General features: G+C 43.8%; 1 protein-coding gene across 1 annotated transcript; it reads right to left on the bottom strand.

Moving 5' to 3' along the window:
* Positions 1-2,665: 2,665 nt before the first annotated feature.
* LOC130387964 (uncharacterized) lies at positions 2,666-7,193 on the bottom strand. The gene is made up of 9 exons (XM_056597259.1): positions 7,099-7,193; positions 6,379-6,535; positions 5,368-6,343; positions 5,077-5,216; positions 4,427-4,631; positions 4,146-4,250; positions 3,838-4,040; positions 3,594-3,735; positions 2,666-3,456 (listed from the first exon to the last, which is right to left on the bottom strand). The coding sequence occupies exons 1-9, from the start codon at positions 7,191-7,193 to the stop codon at positions 2,666-2,668; spliced, it is 2,814 nt and encodes a 937-aa protein (XP_056453234.1).
* Positions 7,194-17,024: the final 9,831 nt, after the last annotated feature.

Genomic DNA, 17,024 nt, shown 5'->3' with positions numbered 1-17,024 from the left:
ATGGAATGGATTTTTTTAGATCAAATAAAAACAGAACCATCGATTAAAACAAACAAGAGGACAAGTGGTTTAAAACAGAACTACCACTGTCCAGAAAGGATTATGCGAGGTGCCCTAAAAACCTGAATAGACTGGTTCTACTCTCATCTCTCCAACCGCTGCCCCAGAGGGAATCTAGGAAGAAAATCTCCCTAGCCTGTGGCCTCAGTATCTGTTAAATATTCAAATTCAAATATAACCAGTTGCAGTGAGTTGTGTAATGTTCCTTGAATCCCAACAGAGCTGACATGCATTTAATTATTATCGAAAAACATTAAAATCAGCAATGAGCGACTTGTTGTGTAAAGAAAAGAAAGGAAGAAAATATAAAAGGTATTTACACTGAGTGTCCAATGTCCAGGTACGGACACTGGGAGAATAATCCACTGTAGACTGGCTGCATTATCCTGTAAAAAGACAACAATAGCTGAATATTAAATGCTCAAACTTCGAGACACCACCATCTCCTAATTTGCAGCATGTTTTCCTTTGAAGAAGGAAATGCAGGAAGATGTTAATATGTTGTAAAAATAAATAACACCTTGTACACTAAACATAATGTGTCACGATTTACACATACCTCGCTGAAATCACAATTGGCCCCCATTACAATGTACAGAGTGTACTGAAATTCAAGAGGTACTGGTTAATATAATGTCAGGCGTGTTCCCAAGGATAATTTTTTTTCAATACAAATTAATGTGGTTTTAATGTAGCAAGCAAACATTTGTACAGACAACAGCAATGCCATAACAAACTGATTAGGTCTTACCATCAAAACAAACACGCCACAGTTGTTGGAGCACCCTTGCTTTGTTAGGCCCTGAGGTGTGAACAATGTATTTTAATAAAGTATGGCAAGAAAATAGTAAAAAGTTAGCAAATGCTATTATGTAATGTCTTACCTGGACATCATTCACACCAAGCTCTCTCCAGGGGCCAGAAGAGAGGCTGTGAGCAACGTGTCTGTCAAATAATAAGCAAAGTAAATAAAAGTAACTCAACTTCAATTAACTTTTGTTTGAAAAGTATGCAGAAACGCTTGGAACAAAGCCTGAACTGAATAAGGAAGAGGTTGGAACTTCAAATAAAAAAGTTTTCATAACGGGCTTAAAAAGAACTGCCTGTCTCAAAAAAGATAAATAGTTCTGTTTCCATCTGTTTAAGGAATCAAAATACTGTAGTTGGAATATGGAATGGATTTTTTTAGATCAAATAAAAACAGAACCATCGATTAAAACAAACAAGAGGACAAGTGGTTTAAAACAGAACTACCACTGTCCAGAAAGGATTATGCGAGGTGCCCTAAAAACCTGAATAGACTGGTTCTACTCTCATCTCTCCAACCGCTGCCCCAGAGGGAATCTAGGAAGAAAATCTCCCTAGCCTGTGGCCTCAGTATCTGTTAAATATTCAAATTCAAATATAACCAGTTGCAGTGAGTTGTGTAATGTTCCTTGAATCCCAACAGAGCTGACATGCATTTAATTATTATCGAAAAACATTAAAATCAGCAATGAGCGACTTGTTGTGTAAAGAAAAGAAAGGAAGAAAATATAAAAGGTATTTACACTGAGTGTCCAATGTCCAGGTACGGACACTGGGAGAATAATCCACTGTAGACTGGCTGCATTATCCTGTAAAAAGACAACAATAGCTGAATATTAAATGCTCAAACTTCACTCAATAAAGCAAAACTTTTAAACAAATTACCGGAAGGTGATCCATGGCGTTCCTCGATGATGGTGGGAACCAAGTGGAAATGACATAGCTGTCTGCAGCAAACAGGTTCTCTACTCTCTATAACAGAGAAAGTTTGCTAAATCTCTTACTGTCAAAATATATTGACTATTGAACTAGACTATCCAATAATTTTGAATTAAATATTTCACAGGAGCTACACTACCTTCTCAATCATTTTGAGACAAGAGTTCAGGATCTAGTAGAACACATAAACACAAATTATTGGAAGATTTTGAAAAATATTACATAAACCATATCAGCACAGCACATTCTCTATGCCTACCGTTCCCTCCATGTCCCGCTGCAAACCCAGAGTCCAAAAGTCAAAGCGGGTCAGGATGATGTTATTCACCATTGCAAGGTGCTGAGTGTGACTTTTGGTCTCATCCAAGACATGAGACAGCTAGTGGAAGAAAACAAAGTCTTTATAAATGTATGATTATATGAGTGACATGCATAGATAACCACAGTGGCACAATGGTTAACTTTACCAGTTGTTCTTGGCTGTCTTGGAGTTTCTGTCCCCAGCATGATCTGTGGGCTGAAAACTTGTGGAGACTAGGGAAGTCTCCATGAGGTCTCTGCTCACTGTCATCATTTACTAGTGTAGAAAGCAACCGAAAAATGAAATTAAGTGTGAAATGTCACATTTCTCATTTGAATGAGGTGCAAAATAGAGCCATGACTCACACTCTTGAGACTCCTCTTGTTCTTTCCATGATGACCCAGTTGACATCACGGTTGATTGCGAGTGAGCTATAGGAAAAACATGCAACAAACTTTATTGTCTAAAGTAGATGAAGACGACAAATGTGCATAAATATTCAATCCCATACCTAAGACTACCATTCCATGGCTGTCACACTGCATTTCAACTTCTGACTCATACTCTTGAGAGTCTTCTTGTTCGTTCCCATATGACCCAATTGACATCGCAGCTGATGGGGAGTGAGCTATAGGAAAAATAGCAACAAACTTTATTGTCTGAAGTAGATGAAGACGACAAATGTGCATAATTATTCAATCCCATACCTAAGACAACCCTTCCATAGCTGTCAAACTGCAATGAAACATCTGGAGGAACAATCTTGCTGTACTGATTTTTGATTTTTTGGTTCCTTGCCATGTTGTAATGGTGGAGAATGTTTCTTTGTAGAAAAATGTGTGTTGATGGGGTTGTCTGATTTAAAAAGTAGTTGTTTTTTCTCATCCCTGAAAACAGCTGCTCCGCACACTGGCTGTTAATAAGACCAGCAAGTTCAGGCACAAGCTCCAGCTTTCTTAGAACCTCACACTGGTCTTTGCTGTTCCCCTGGTGGAACACATCGTTCAAAGCAAAATGCTGTGAGGATCCAGTGAGAGGGTGACCATCTTTGTCAGCTGGCTTTTTTTGAAATTTCAGCCAAGGCAAGTTGACATGGACCTTTCCCTCTGAGGCCTGCTTCACGTTCTCTGGGGTGGGATCCAGTAACCTTCCCTGAAAAGGGGCAAATATTCCTGGCTGCCTGCGGTTGGCATGCAGTGCCAGACCCCTGGCATAATCATACACAGCCACATTGGGGAGGTGTTTCCAGGACAGCAAGAGATCCACAAAGTCACGTGGACTCTCTGCTCTAAGGTTGAATTTGACTGAAAACACAACCCCACATGGGCAAGTGATAACTGCCCAGCCACCTGTGAAACAGAAAAAAAAAGTAATAACTGACATTAGGAGCATGTATAGCTAACCTACTACATAATGATCATTTCTTTAACACAACAATGCATAACAAAGTGAAATTATCTTCAACATTCCATATCATTTCACTTACCAGAAGCACCCCACACTTTCTCAAAGACCTTGTTGTAGGTGACTCTATTAGACATTTTGTCAGACAGTCTCATAACCATGTCTATCTTGGACCCCTTATCATCCACACCACACTGTTTGCACAGTGCCCTGACCTCCTGTACCTGTTGTGAAAATGCAATGAAGTTGATATTGTTAATATAGCATAAACATATTTTTTGTTAGCATAAAGAAGTGGATTTGGCATATTTCATCAACTCATTCACCTTCAAGTTCACAAGCTCATCTGTGAGCCGCTCCTCATGCATTTTTTCGTCATCATTAAAGTTATCATCTCCATCTGCTTTGGGGCTTTGCAATTTTTCAAATTCTGTGTTCAACACAGAATTTGACCTCCGGGTGTGTGGGCCAATCCAGGGGGCCCAGTGATGATAGCTCGGGGGCACAACGAAAGGGTTCTTCCGTCCATCTTTGTGAACAAATGTGATGAGAATCACAACATTAAACACATTTTATTATACTTTACTCTCTCTCCAACTGTTCTTTAGCTGTTCTGTCTTTTGACAAGACTTACATGGAATTAATCCACGACTGAGCATTTCTGTGGCCACAGTGTTCCAGAAATGGTCCATGTCAACATTACCATCATAGCCTTCAGGTGGGCTTGGGATGTCACTCACTGTTAAAACAATAGTTTGTTATTCATAGCTCAATCCCTAAAAAAACACTCCGAACACGGCATTTGATGCAGCGTTATTCAAGGGCATGGGTAACATGATCTTACACAATTCAGAGACAGATGAGGTGCTACACAAACAATGAAGCTAAAATATGTGAAATAATAGCATAACTCACCTGGCATATTGAAAACGCCTTTTTTGTGGAGGTCCATAACAACAACTGCTGGGTTGTTTCCACATGACACACAACTGTACGTGTACTCATGGTCGGTTAGGGCCTCAAAGTGGAGGTATGCCTGCAGAACTCTTTCCTTGTTTGGAAAGGACACCTTTTCCGTTGTCTCTATAATTTCTATCACTTTACTGATAGCTGTATGGGTCTGGAAAATTATGAATAACAGGAGGGTTCCAATGTTATAACATTTCAAAATAAAAGTAATATATTTTGTAAGTGTTGCATCTTCAATCGTCATTTATTTTACAGAAAGGATCTGTAATGAATATATTTTAATAAAAGAGGAACAGGCAAGGATATCTTATTATTAGTGTGCTTGCGGTAGCAAAGCATATTTAAGTCCTGACACATTTTTCCGTGTGTGTGTATGTATGGGTGTGTATGTAGAGAGAGAGAGAGAGAGAGAGAGAGAGAGAGAGAGAGAGAGAGAGAGAGAGAGAGAGAGAGAGAGAGAGAGAGAGAGAGAGAGAGAGAGAGAGAGAGAGAGAGAGAGAGAGAGAGAGAGACACAGACACAGACACAGACAGACAGACAGACAGACAGACAGACAGACAGACAGACAGACAGACAGACAGACAGACAGAGAGTACCTGTAGTGCATTCCTGACCATCAGGCACAAGTGCAGAGACAGGATGATGTGGTCATCAAAGTTGTGGATACCCTCATCCCACTCCTGGTATCTGTAAATCATGCCGCAGTTCAGGCATGATTTCCTGTATGTTGATATTCCTAAAAACACAGTTCAACCAAAGATCATGATTATTGCTTATATGTCATTTGAGATTAGTAGAAACATTTTTTTCTGTTTCTCACGTACATATAAATTATGTCACCCATTAACTGATAAGAACACAATATAAAGACCTGTGATGGTACCAACCTTCAACTACACCTGTGCTTGTCAGGATCTTGCCTTTCGCTGTAATCAGATGTTCACAGAGTGTGTATTCACATTCTACACACTTTTTTTCTCTTGGGATAAGGTGCTTAGGAAAGCTGTCGTCTCTTCTCCCCTCTCTCGACTGCTCTATGAGAGCCTGGGGTATATTTGCCGGGATCTTTTTGTTGTTGAGGAGGTATTTAAGCATCCTTGCAATTTCTCTGTCATCTGGTGGATAACTGTCCTCTTTAGAGTCGCTGTCGTATTGGACTGTGCTGATCTCTGTAAGATTAAGTGTCTCTTCCTCTGTGCTCTTCACCTTCCTAAAAAGCTCCCTCTTTGTCACAAACAGATGCCATTTAGCAACAGCTTTATGGATACAGGATTGTCTCGCTTTAGAGCAGGGACAATGCCAGGTGTTTTGCTTTGAATCATATGCCACAATAACTCTTCCCAACCTGCTGTAGTATGTAACCTTTTTTTCATAAACGGATACATGAAATTTAGATGGTGGGCCACCTACAGTCAGGTGCACTGAAAGAGGCACACCCTCAGCATCAGCATTTTTTTGGCAACGCAAGAGGCCGGCCTTACGCTCCTCACCAAACCACTTGTTTTCCACCATTCTTTCCAAGGCCTCACCTGGTAGTGTCACGGTTTCACCGTCAGTGCGTGGGCAATACAATAATGATTGGATGTGGTGACACTCAAAAGGCAACATCCCGCTCCTCTGAGCAAAGTCACCATTCAATCGACACTGGTCGACCTCACAGACGATCTTCTGTGCTGGCCCCCAAATGTTCTTGATGACATGTATGGGTGTTGCAGGACCACAAAAAGATTTTTCCACTGCAAACACACCATGTGTACCATCGATGCACTGACAGGCCAAAAATCTTTCCTTCGTTATTGTCTCAAGGAGGTTGGTGTGTTTTCTCCTGCAGTGTATTTTGAAGTTCCTTTTGTTTAGCATCAACTTACAATGAGGACAACAGAATTTATTTAGCTCACTTGCTTTAGTGGCCGTGGAACTTTCTCCAGGAGCCAATGTGTGCTGATTGGGGGCCACAGGGAGCTGAGGGAGCTGAGCGGGGGCCACGGGGAGCTGAGCCGGGGCCACGGGGAGCTGAGCCGGGGCCACGGGGAGCCGAGCCGGGGCCACGGGGAGCTGAGCGGGGGCCACAGGGAGCAGAGCGGGGGCCACAGGGAGCTGAGCGGGGGCCACAGGGAGCTGTGTAGGGGCTGCAGCTTGCACCTCCACCTGGTGTATTTGCAGGTGCCTTGCCAATTGCATTCGATTTAGAAGTGTTGCTGCACAATAGCAACAGTGAAAATGTGTTGCCGTCCGACAACTCAATCCACACTTTATTATTGTGAACTCTGTAAGAGAGGAATTAAGGAAGTAAGATTCATACTTGTGAAAAAATACAAATTAATTCATTTGTGTAATAATTTAGATAAGCACCTTTGTGTTTCAGTGACGAATGGCCTTTTACATGGTTGTCAACCTTATATTTTGCACCCACGAATTGACAGAAGGGACAGTGGAACAGTTCACTGTTGGTGATGTTATTAATTTTTGGTGTATCACCATCCAAAAGTATGCTAATGTGTCTCTATATATCAGAGGGGAAAAGAATAAACATTAAAAGGCACAGCATCACTTAAACATCTGCTAAAACATAACTTTTACCATCTGAAATTGACGCTGAAATGTTTTATCTTTTTTACCACATTGACGTCATCAGGGATGGCCTCAGGAAGAGGAAGTACATCAGCCTGATGGAGAGCATGAGAGGCCTCCAGCCCAGGATGTGGGGCTCCATGTAGCGGGGGGGACCGCAGTGGGACACCTGTCACGCACATACACACACACACACACACGCACGCACATGTACAAAGGCAACACAAGGTCAATCAAAACAGCTGTATGTAACAAACGGAAACAAAGAATGAATAAATGAATGCATTTCATCACATTTATTTTGATCATTGTCAACGCAGAATTCCAATATCAAAATGGAATGCACTATACAAAGAGTAAGGCTATGCATTAAATGTTGATATTCAAATCCTGTTATTATGCCTTATCATACTCGATTTCAAGTGAATGATTTATTGATTACCTTCTTTATTTCTCTCAGACATACTCTAGGGTAGAAACACACACAAATATAGCGCATTAGTAACTGTTTTTATAAACCCGGATATGAAATATGATTTTTTTTTAAGCATTGCAGTGAACCTACCTGACCAGAGAAAATAAGGACACAGACGGTCCGTCAGACAGACAGACAGTCAGTCAGTCAGTCAGACAGACAGACAGACCATCAGTCAGTCCGACAGACAGACCATCAGTCAGTCAGTCAGACAAAGACAGACGGACAGAGAGGAGTTCTTAAAAGAACTGTTGGGTTCGTAAGGTGTGTGTTATGTGGTGCAATGTCGTGGTGCTATGTGCAGGCAAATCTGGAGGGGAAAAGCAAAATTTAAATCAGGTTTCAATGTTTCACGAAACATATATTACCAATGTGGTTTGGAGAATATTACCATGATAAGCAAAATATTGGAGTTTATTTAATTGTCCTCATATGTGGACGCCACGCCCGAGGGCATGGCGTTAAAAAAAGCTTAAAAACACTGCCTAAATGCTGTTTTTCAAACGACCTCATGACATAAACATGAGGCCTATGCATGTTACTTCCATGAATATTTTAATGATCAACTTGTTGGTCTATCCATACATTAGTGCATAATGTACACGAACAGAGAGCGGCAACTTACCTCTAGCAGAAAAGCGCGCAGTAGGACTCAGACGGAAATACGTTCTCCCGCTTTCTGCAGAAAGCGGGAGAACGTATTTCCGTCTGAGTCCATGATACTGCGCGGAATTTTCCTTAAATGTGGGCGGGGTTAAACGTTTAACCACGCCCACATTTAGCTCCTCCTCGATCTGCAGGCTGCAATCAGGGGTTACTCAGTCTCTGGCTCAACGGCACAATGGAATGGAATCTCAGCTTGAAATATCTTTCCCCCAAAATGGTATGAGTTTGAATCCCGTGTTTATTATTAAAAAACAAACACCAATTTTCCATTTATTTCGGCTTACGTGACAAGTTTCCTCCAATTAAACTCCAAATACGAATGAGATGGTTATGTTTTGGACATTTTATTGAAAATAAATCAAAGAGGCATTCGCAAGGACAGCTACGAATCTTTTCCCTACAGCTGGCGTAGCCACGACAACAAGCGACGCATTCGGCTGATGGTCACCAGTTAACACGGTCACGACTTGAACTGAAACACCGGTCCCCCTCTCCTGTCTTTCCTCGACCTGCTTTTAAAATGGCTCCTCGGCTTTCTCTGCCTCCGGCCAGTGCCGTGTTCCAATACCCGTACTATCCGTACTTACTAGCCAAATTTTGAGTACGTAGTACATTCCAATTCAGATCCGGCGAAAATAAGTATACTTCAAGGACCCGGATGTCGTACTCAAAACGGGCTAATCGTGAAGTGTGGATCGAAGGACACTTTCCGTACTCAACGGCAGCCATCTTAGCTACGTAGCGGAAGAGGCGGAGCCAGGCTGAGCCAAAGTCGGTGCATTTTCCACATTGCCCGCATCAATATTCATTTTGTAGTTTTTAGAGCTTTTTATAGCTGCTAGGCGTAAAGAGTTCACCGTTCAAAGCGGGATGTTTATTGCGGGGGAGGAGACGCGGCGGCAGTCGTGATCGTAATTTCCGGTTAGTGCACCACAGAGTACTCGATTTGGAACAGCACTCACATCTGAAATATGAACGTACTCGTGAATACGGATAGTACGGTATAGTATAGTGCTGGGCGATATATCGATATTTAAAATATATCGATATTTTTTCAAACGCGATATGAAACGAGACCATATCGTCAATATCGATATAATTTAATTTGCGTTGAAATTACAGCACATTTGTTCCAAATAACACCAGTTTCGAACCGCGCCTGCCGCCTGCTATTTCGTAACTCTGCTTATGTCTCTCCCGCTCTGCCTCCGGCTCACACACACAGGGCCCTATTTGAACGGTCTGAAACGCAAGTGGGAAGCGCAAAGCGCAAGTAGCTTTGTGGGCGGTTCTACGGCGCTATCGCTATTTTACAGGCGGATAAATGACGCTTGCGCCGCGGCGCAAGTGTCAAAAGGGTTGGTCTGAAGCAGCCTAATTACCCGTAGGTGTGGTTTGGGCGTGACGTGCAACAAACCAATGAGAGTGCCAGCTCCCATCCCCTTTAAGAGCCATGAGCGCATTTGAATCGGACGAGTTGATATTTTGACAGCGCGTCTGCAGTCTCCGATGAGACAGATGCACATGAATTTGCAAATGGCTTAGTTTATTGCCAAATAATATGGCCTAATTCACACATGGAATAAGGGGTTTTCTTCCACAACTTCAGAAATACTGAGTCCTCAAATAAATTTCGGCAAAGAAAACGTATGATAGGCTATAACATATGATATGCGGTAACTGTGGTTCTATTTAATGATATGGGCCTACGCAATACATTATAAACATTGTTTCTTATCAGTATTGTATGCTATCCTAATATGCATGTGTCCCCGCGGTAATATACATTGCCATTGATTGTATTATGCGTTACGTGTTTAGTTTGCCCAAGTGAAGGAGTTCAAGTACCTCGGGGTCTTGTTCGCGAGTGAGGGAACTATGGAGCGTGAGATTGGCCGGAGAATCGGAGCAGCGGGGGCGGTATTGCGTTCGCTTTACCGCACCGTTGTTACGAAAAGAGAGCTGAGCCGCAAGGCAAAGCTCTCGATCTACCTGTCGATCTTCGTTCCTATCCTCACCTATGGTCATGAGGGTTGGGTGATGACCGAAAGGACGAGATTGCGGGTACAAGCGGCCGAGATGAGTTTTCTCAGAAGGGTGGCTGGCGTCTCCCTTAGGGATAGGGTGAGAAGCTCAGCCATCCGTGAGGAACTCGGATTAGAGCCGCTGCTCCTTTACTTAGAAAGGAGTCAGCTGAGGTGGTTCGGGCATCTGGTAACGATGCCCACTGGGCGCCTTCCTTGGGAGGTGTTTCAGGCACGTCCAGTGGGGAGGAGACCTCGGGGAAGACCCAGGACTAGGTGGAGAGATTATATCTCAACACTGGCTTGGGAACGCCTCGGGATCCCCCCGTCAGAGCTGGTCAATGTGGCCCGGGAAAGGGAAGTCTGGGGCCCCCTGCTTGAGCTGCTCCCCCCGCGACCCGACCCCGGATAAGCGGACGAAGATGAGATGATGATGAGAGTGTTTAGTTTGCGTGTGTTTAAACAGAGCACACAAGCGCGCCCGCATTCATTCATTCTTTTTAACACTCACTCGCGGTAAAACAATGTTTTTCACGATCAAATAGGCCTACTCATCAATCCTAAAAGTTATGGGCATGTAGGCCTACACGATGTCTGTGTCAAGAAAATATGTGTTTGCTGTACGGTGTTTGCAGATGCATTGATTTAAAAGTCGACTTATTACCGCTGCATCAGCTGTTCTTTCCCAAATAATTTACCAAGAATGTGCGGCTAGGTAGATGAGAGAAGCAAAGTGTATGCGCGAGGTGCACAAGCAATCCGTATGCATCGCATGCGCATGTATGCTTGCGCCCTTAAAATAGCATCTGAACAACGCGCCACTGACTTTAAACCAGGTATTTCCTGGTCAGTAGCGTAATGGTATTCAGAGACGGCAAAATACCGTTTGCGCCAGAACACGCCTCCTCCTTCCGCCGAACCGCCCCTTGGGGCGCATGATCAATCCCTAATTTACCGGCGAGTGGCGCTGGTGGGAAAAGAACGCTCTGCGCCAGTTGTAAACTAGCAACGACACATGCGCCAGTGACTAAGTCACTTGCGCCGGATGCAAGATAGGGCCCACAGTCTCTGCCTGCCCCCCCCCCCCCTCCACTGACTCACATCACTTTTTGAGCCGTGAGCCGTGTTCGAAATCGTTCACTATTCATTGGGTATTTTAAGTGCACTATATTGTGCATGAAATTAACCACTGAGAATTCGAACACCACTACAAAATGGCGAGCACCCTATATAGTGCACTATATCCGTGATAGGGAACGATTTCGAACACAGCTATGGAGTCCGCCTGCGCATGCAGCTCCGAGGAGCTTGTTTGCAAGCGAAAGACCAACGGCTCCATAGTATGGAAATGGTTTGGATATAAGTTGTCTGACGAATTACAAAATCACGTAATTTGTGGAGTCATTTTTTAAATCATAATGGTCCCACACCAGACTTCGCCGTGGCCTCGTCCGCTTCATTATTACATCGCCGTGTTCCAATATCCATACTATCCGTACTTACTAGTTAAGTTTGAGCACGTAGGGCGTTTTGATTCAGATTGGGCGAAAATAAGTGTGCTGAAAACGGTCAAATCGCGAAGTGTGTGGCAATGTACACTTTTCGTACTCAACGGCAGCCATCTTAGCTACGTAGCGGAAGAGGGCGGAGCCAGGCTGAGCCAAAGTCGGCACATTTTCCACATAGCCTGCATTAAGTCATTTTGTAGTTTTTATAGCTGCTAGGCGTAAAGAGTTCACCGTTCAAAGCGGGATGTTTATTGCGGGGGAGGAGCCGCAAATTTAAATATTGCCCCCGTGTGGTAAAATGTTTAATTGCACACTGCATTAGTTTAATCAATGAAAAATTTACGAAATTTACGAAATTCGATCGTCGATTAATCATGCCCATCCCTAGTAAGTACTATACATTTGTGACTTTATGTGAACAGTTTGTGGTGGGTTACTTATGTGAACACTTTGTGGTGGGTTACTATCGCTAACAACACTGTTGTTAGCGGCCTGTCGTTCATGATAGACTCAACCTCACACAAAGCAGTCTGCAGAGTCTCATCATCCAACACCTGTTCCTTTAGGACAGAAAGCAGAATCTTCTTCACCAGCTTAATCAGCCTTTCCCAAACTCCACCAAAGTGGGCCCCAAATGGGGGATTTAAAGTCCATTTTACGCCATCTTTCAGTAGTGCATTTTGAATCCTGTGGTGATCCATTTCCTTAAGAGATTTCTGCGGCTCTTTCTGTGCTCCATCAAAATTGGTCCCATTGTCTGTGCGTATGCTGGTGACTGGTCCTCTGCGACATATGAACCTGCGCAACGCATTAATGCACGAGTCTGTATCCAATTAGCCTGCTACTTCCAAATGCACAGCCCGGCTCACCAGGCAAGTGAAGATCACTCCCCAGCGTTTCACATGTGCCCGGTCCTGCTTTACAGTTATGGGTCCAAAATAGTCAATCCCAACATGCGTAAAGGGTGGGAGATCTGGCGATACACTATCTTCCGGAAGGTCGGCCATTTTCTGCTCTCCAGCTGCTGCTTGCATCTGGCGGCAGAAAACACAACTCTTGATGATCTTTCTGGCGGAGGAGTTGGCACTAGGCAACCAATATCTTTGATTCAGTGTGGGGAGCATATGACTTCTTCCAGAATGCCCAACTCTGATGAATGTCGCGTAAGACTAGTATGGATATGCGAGAACCTTTCGGAAGGTTAATCGGATTCTTCATCTCTATCGGCATTGCCAACCTGCTTATCCGCCCTCCCACCCTCAACATTCCCTCATCCAGAATTGGATTTATTTTACAAATTGAGCTACTTGCCTTCACTTGTATACCTTTCTCCAAGTGAGCAAGCTCCTGAGAGAGGTAGCATTTTTGCTCAAAGCGATTGATGGATTTTTCAGCTTCTCTGATGTCTTCCACAGACAGCTCCTGTGCCCCAGATTCTATCCTAGGATGCTTCATCTTTTCTTTCAAGGACTTTAATTTTGTCCACTCTGGGCTCATGTTTCCACTAGCTGCTCTCTTCCTTTCCTGTAGTAGAAGGAGAAGTGCCCGTATCCTTAATTCCATGCAATCCCTTGTTTCAGTCTATTCCATGATGAGTAATGCTCAACCAACATGCTGGTTGGATTAGTGTCCACACTAACAATGTTTGCAGAGACCTCCCTTTTGACCGCGGGATCATCTAGGGGGATTTGTCCTAGTCTCTCTGGGATTTCATGCCAGTCTGTTTCCTCCTTCTCTAGAAACTGAGGACCCTTCAGCCATCTTAAAGGTCCCATGACATGAAAATCTCACTTTGGGAGGTTTTCTAACATAAATATGAGTTCCCCTAGCCTGCCTATGGTCCCACAGTGGCTAAAACTTTCGTTTGGTGAAAAACTAGCACTAGCTGTTCTGCTCGCCTTCGAAAAAACGGAGGCTCAAGCGAGCTGATTTGGAATGTCTGTGCTCATGACGTCATCAGGAATCTCAGCTCCTCCCCTTACTCTGCCTGGCCCGCCCAGAGACGTTGGCCCGCCAATGAGACTCGACCGTGCGAGCGCCACATGTGTGTGTGTGTGAATACACACACTGTAACGCAAGTGTTTCTTGTCGGTTCTTTGACGTGTCTTGTATTTCCACAACGAGACTCTCGTGGGGGTTATCTGAGCCATGGTTGAGAAGGAATTGGGGGAAAGGAACTTTGGTTTGACTCGCTGAAGTACATGAACTGCGACATGCCGCCGGTTGCCGCGAGTCACCATCGCCCGGCAGCGGGCAGCCGGCAGCAGGCAGCGCGCGGTTCAGTCGACTTCAGGTTGATGTGAAAGTGGAAGAACCAGAGACGTCGCAGAACCCGACAAAGTCGTTTGTGATTCATAATATCGTCTGGAGGCGCACACAATATGTTATATGATATAGATATCTATGTATTATATGATATTATTTAGATATAACGCAAGTGTTGTACACTTCCTTGTTATTTGGATAACCGTTCTGCTGTTGGTGTGATGGCGCATCACGTCGGACTCTCGTCTCTGGTATTTCTACAACGAGACTCGTATTGGGGGTTATCTCAGCCAAGGTTGAGAATGAATTGGGGGGAAGGAACTTTGGCTTTGACTCCCTCAAGACCATGAACCACGACAAGGAGGAGAAAGGGATCTTTGCCGGGCAGCGCTTATGCACCTCCGCCTCCGGCGGTGGTCCCTCAGCGGGGCTCAAGCGGGAGACATTCGCCGCCAACAATCCCTTTCTCCTCCATGTCGTGGTTCATGTTCTTGAGGGAGTCAAAGCCAAAGTTCCTTCCCCCCAATTCATTCATTCATGTTATGCGCCATCACACCAACAGCAGAACGGTTATCCAAATAACAAGGAAGTGTACAACACTTGCGTTACAGTCCTGGAGCTCTATATCTAAATAATATCATATAATACATAGTAGGGCTGGGCGATATGACGATATATATCGTGAGGACGATAGAAACGTGTCTATCGTGATCTTTCTCCTCTATCTTTTCTATCGTGATAAACTTTTTTTTTCATTATTACAGCTAATATACATTTTAATATAATTTCACATCCTAATATAACATTTTGCTTTTCTTACTATGCAAACTCTAAGTTTATATAACTGTAAAAAAAGAATATTAAGATAGAGAACGTGGTTTTGCGACACGACACCGCTTTACGTTACGCTGCTTTGCATCATACGAGAGCCCGCGAAATTTAATTCTGGTTAAAAAAAAAATGAATGATGGACGCGCTGCAGGAAGGTGTAACTGTACGTCCACACCAGGAGCGACCAAAGCGTCAAAGACGCTCTGGTCGCTCACAAAGTTTCGCTGCGATTTTTTCTGTTCGCTTTGGTCGCTGAAGTCGCTCATGACGTACAATTCAATTATGCAGACGCATTTAAAGGAACCGTATGCGTTTAGTAGGCCCTACAGACAGCCATATCAAATAGTGAACTCTCCCATACACCTTGGCCATATTGCCGAGACGGTTTTGCTTGTTCGATAAAGTGCTTCGACAACAAGTAGGACAGTGATTCCCCCCAATATAAAAAAAATCCTAAAATGTAGGCTAATTACAACCGAGAACAAAAAACCCTGCGTGCTGTAGTAGTTAAAATATGTTTCACTGATCTGGATCTGCAAATCATGATCTGCACTCATTCGTCGCATTCAAAACAAATAGACGTTGGGACACATGGCTAATTTGCATACGTGCACAGGACTGGTTGGCTCCGCAAGGCAAATAATGGAACATATCTATCTATCTATCTATCTAGGCCTTTCTGTCTATCTATCTATCAACGCGTGTCTAGTTTTAATGTGATGTATTGTGTGTATTATCCAGTCAGACTTGTTCTGTGTGGTATTGTAGGCTACTGTCCTGTGTGGGAACCACCTAAATGGATTCCCGACGATTTGTGTCGTTTGGTATTAATAAAGACTTGACTATCTATCTATCTAGACTATTTAATTAAAAATTATTCACCTCAGGCTCCGTGAATAGTGGGGAATAGAGGGATAAAAGACAAGAGATATATCCCTTGTCATTTATCCCTCGTCTTGTCGATTAATTTGTTTATGTGACGATTTCAAATACTTTTTTGGTTTTGTTTAAAGCATGCTACACGCGATTGGTTGGTTAGATTGGTGGCATGTAGAGAAAATTATAATGATTCCCGCTTAAATACGAACGTTCTAGATGTAGCCTATAAATACTCCCGCTTATCATCACTTGATATCCAAACCACTATGGCGTTTCGATCTCTGAACTGAAAAAGGGTGGGTTCGTACAACACCGGGTGCCCAGTTACAGCCGCGATTAATACTTCAGCCGACATTTTGTTCAGTGAGTGAATAAAGGTAGGTAGGAACCAAAGTGCCTGCCGATGTTCCCTGGGATCCACGCAAGCGAAGAGCGTCTACATTCCGATTGGCTGTCAGTGTTTGGTCGCTGAAGCGAATAATAGTCATTTGCATAAAGTTAAAAAGTTTTCAACTTCTTTTTGACGCTCTGGTCGCTCAACTTTGGCCGCTGGTAGCGTTGGTCGCTTTGGTCGCTCTGGTCGCTCTTGCCCATAGAAAGTGAATGACTTCCGGCGATTTGGTCGCTCAATTCGCTTCTGGTGTGGACGGACAGTAACAGTTACCACAGCCGCTGTTATACAATCCGAAACGGTTGCACAGACACAACAAACACCGCTTTTGCCGAAAAGGGGGGGCAGCTCAGTGGTTTGGCTTCATTTCGGATTTAAGCCCGCTGATACAGAACAAACGCAGCCGATATGTAAACTGTGCGATAAAGTCGTTCCTGCGCCTGATGCGAATACTTCCAACCTCTTTTACCACCTGAAGAAAAATCACGAAGAAGAACACGGAAAACTCCAACTACTCCGATCAAAACAAAAAAGGGATGAAACTGCAGGGGGCTCTGGAAAGAAATACAGCCAGCCGAAGCTAAAGGAAGCATTCACCCAAGGCACGAAATATGAAAAGACGTCTCAGCGACACAAGCAGATCACAGGTGCCATTTCACGCTACATCTGTAAAGGCATGGCTCCCGTTTATATTGTCAAGAAAGACAGCTTTCGGGACCTCATCCACACACTCGATCCGAGGTACGTGATGCCCAGTCGGAAGCACTTTAGCAAAGTGGAGTTGCCTCACTTGTATGCTAGTTGTCGGGCAGAAGTGGAGAGAGAGGTATGCAGTGCAACAAAATATGCCTTGACGACGGACATGTGGCTGAGCAGAGCAACACAGCCCTATATGAGTTTAGGGATCCACGATCCACTTCATCAAGGACTGGAC

Source organism: Gadus chalcogrammus, chromosome 8 (genome assembly GCF_026213295.1).
Source record: "Gadus chalcogrammus isolate NIFS_2021 chromosome 8, NIFS_Gcha_1.0, whole genome shotgun sequence".
In the NCBI taxonomy this organism is placed as follows: Eukaryota; Metazoa; Chordata; class Actinopteri; order Gadiformes; family Gadidae; genus Gadus; species Gadus chalcogrammus.
This window is presented reverse-complemented; position numbering and strand designations above follow the sequence as displayed.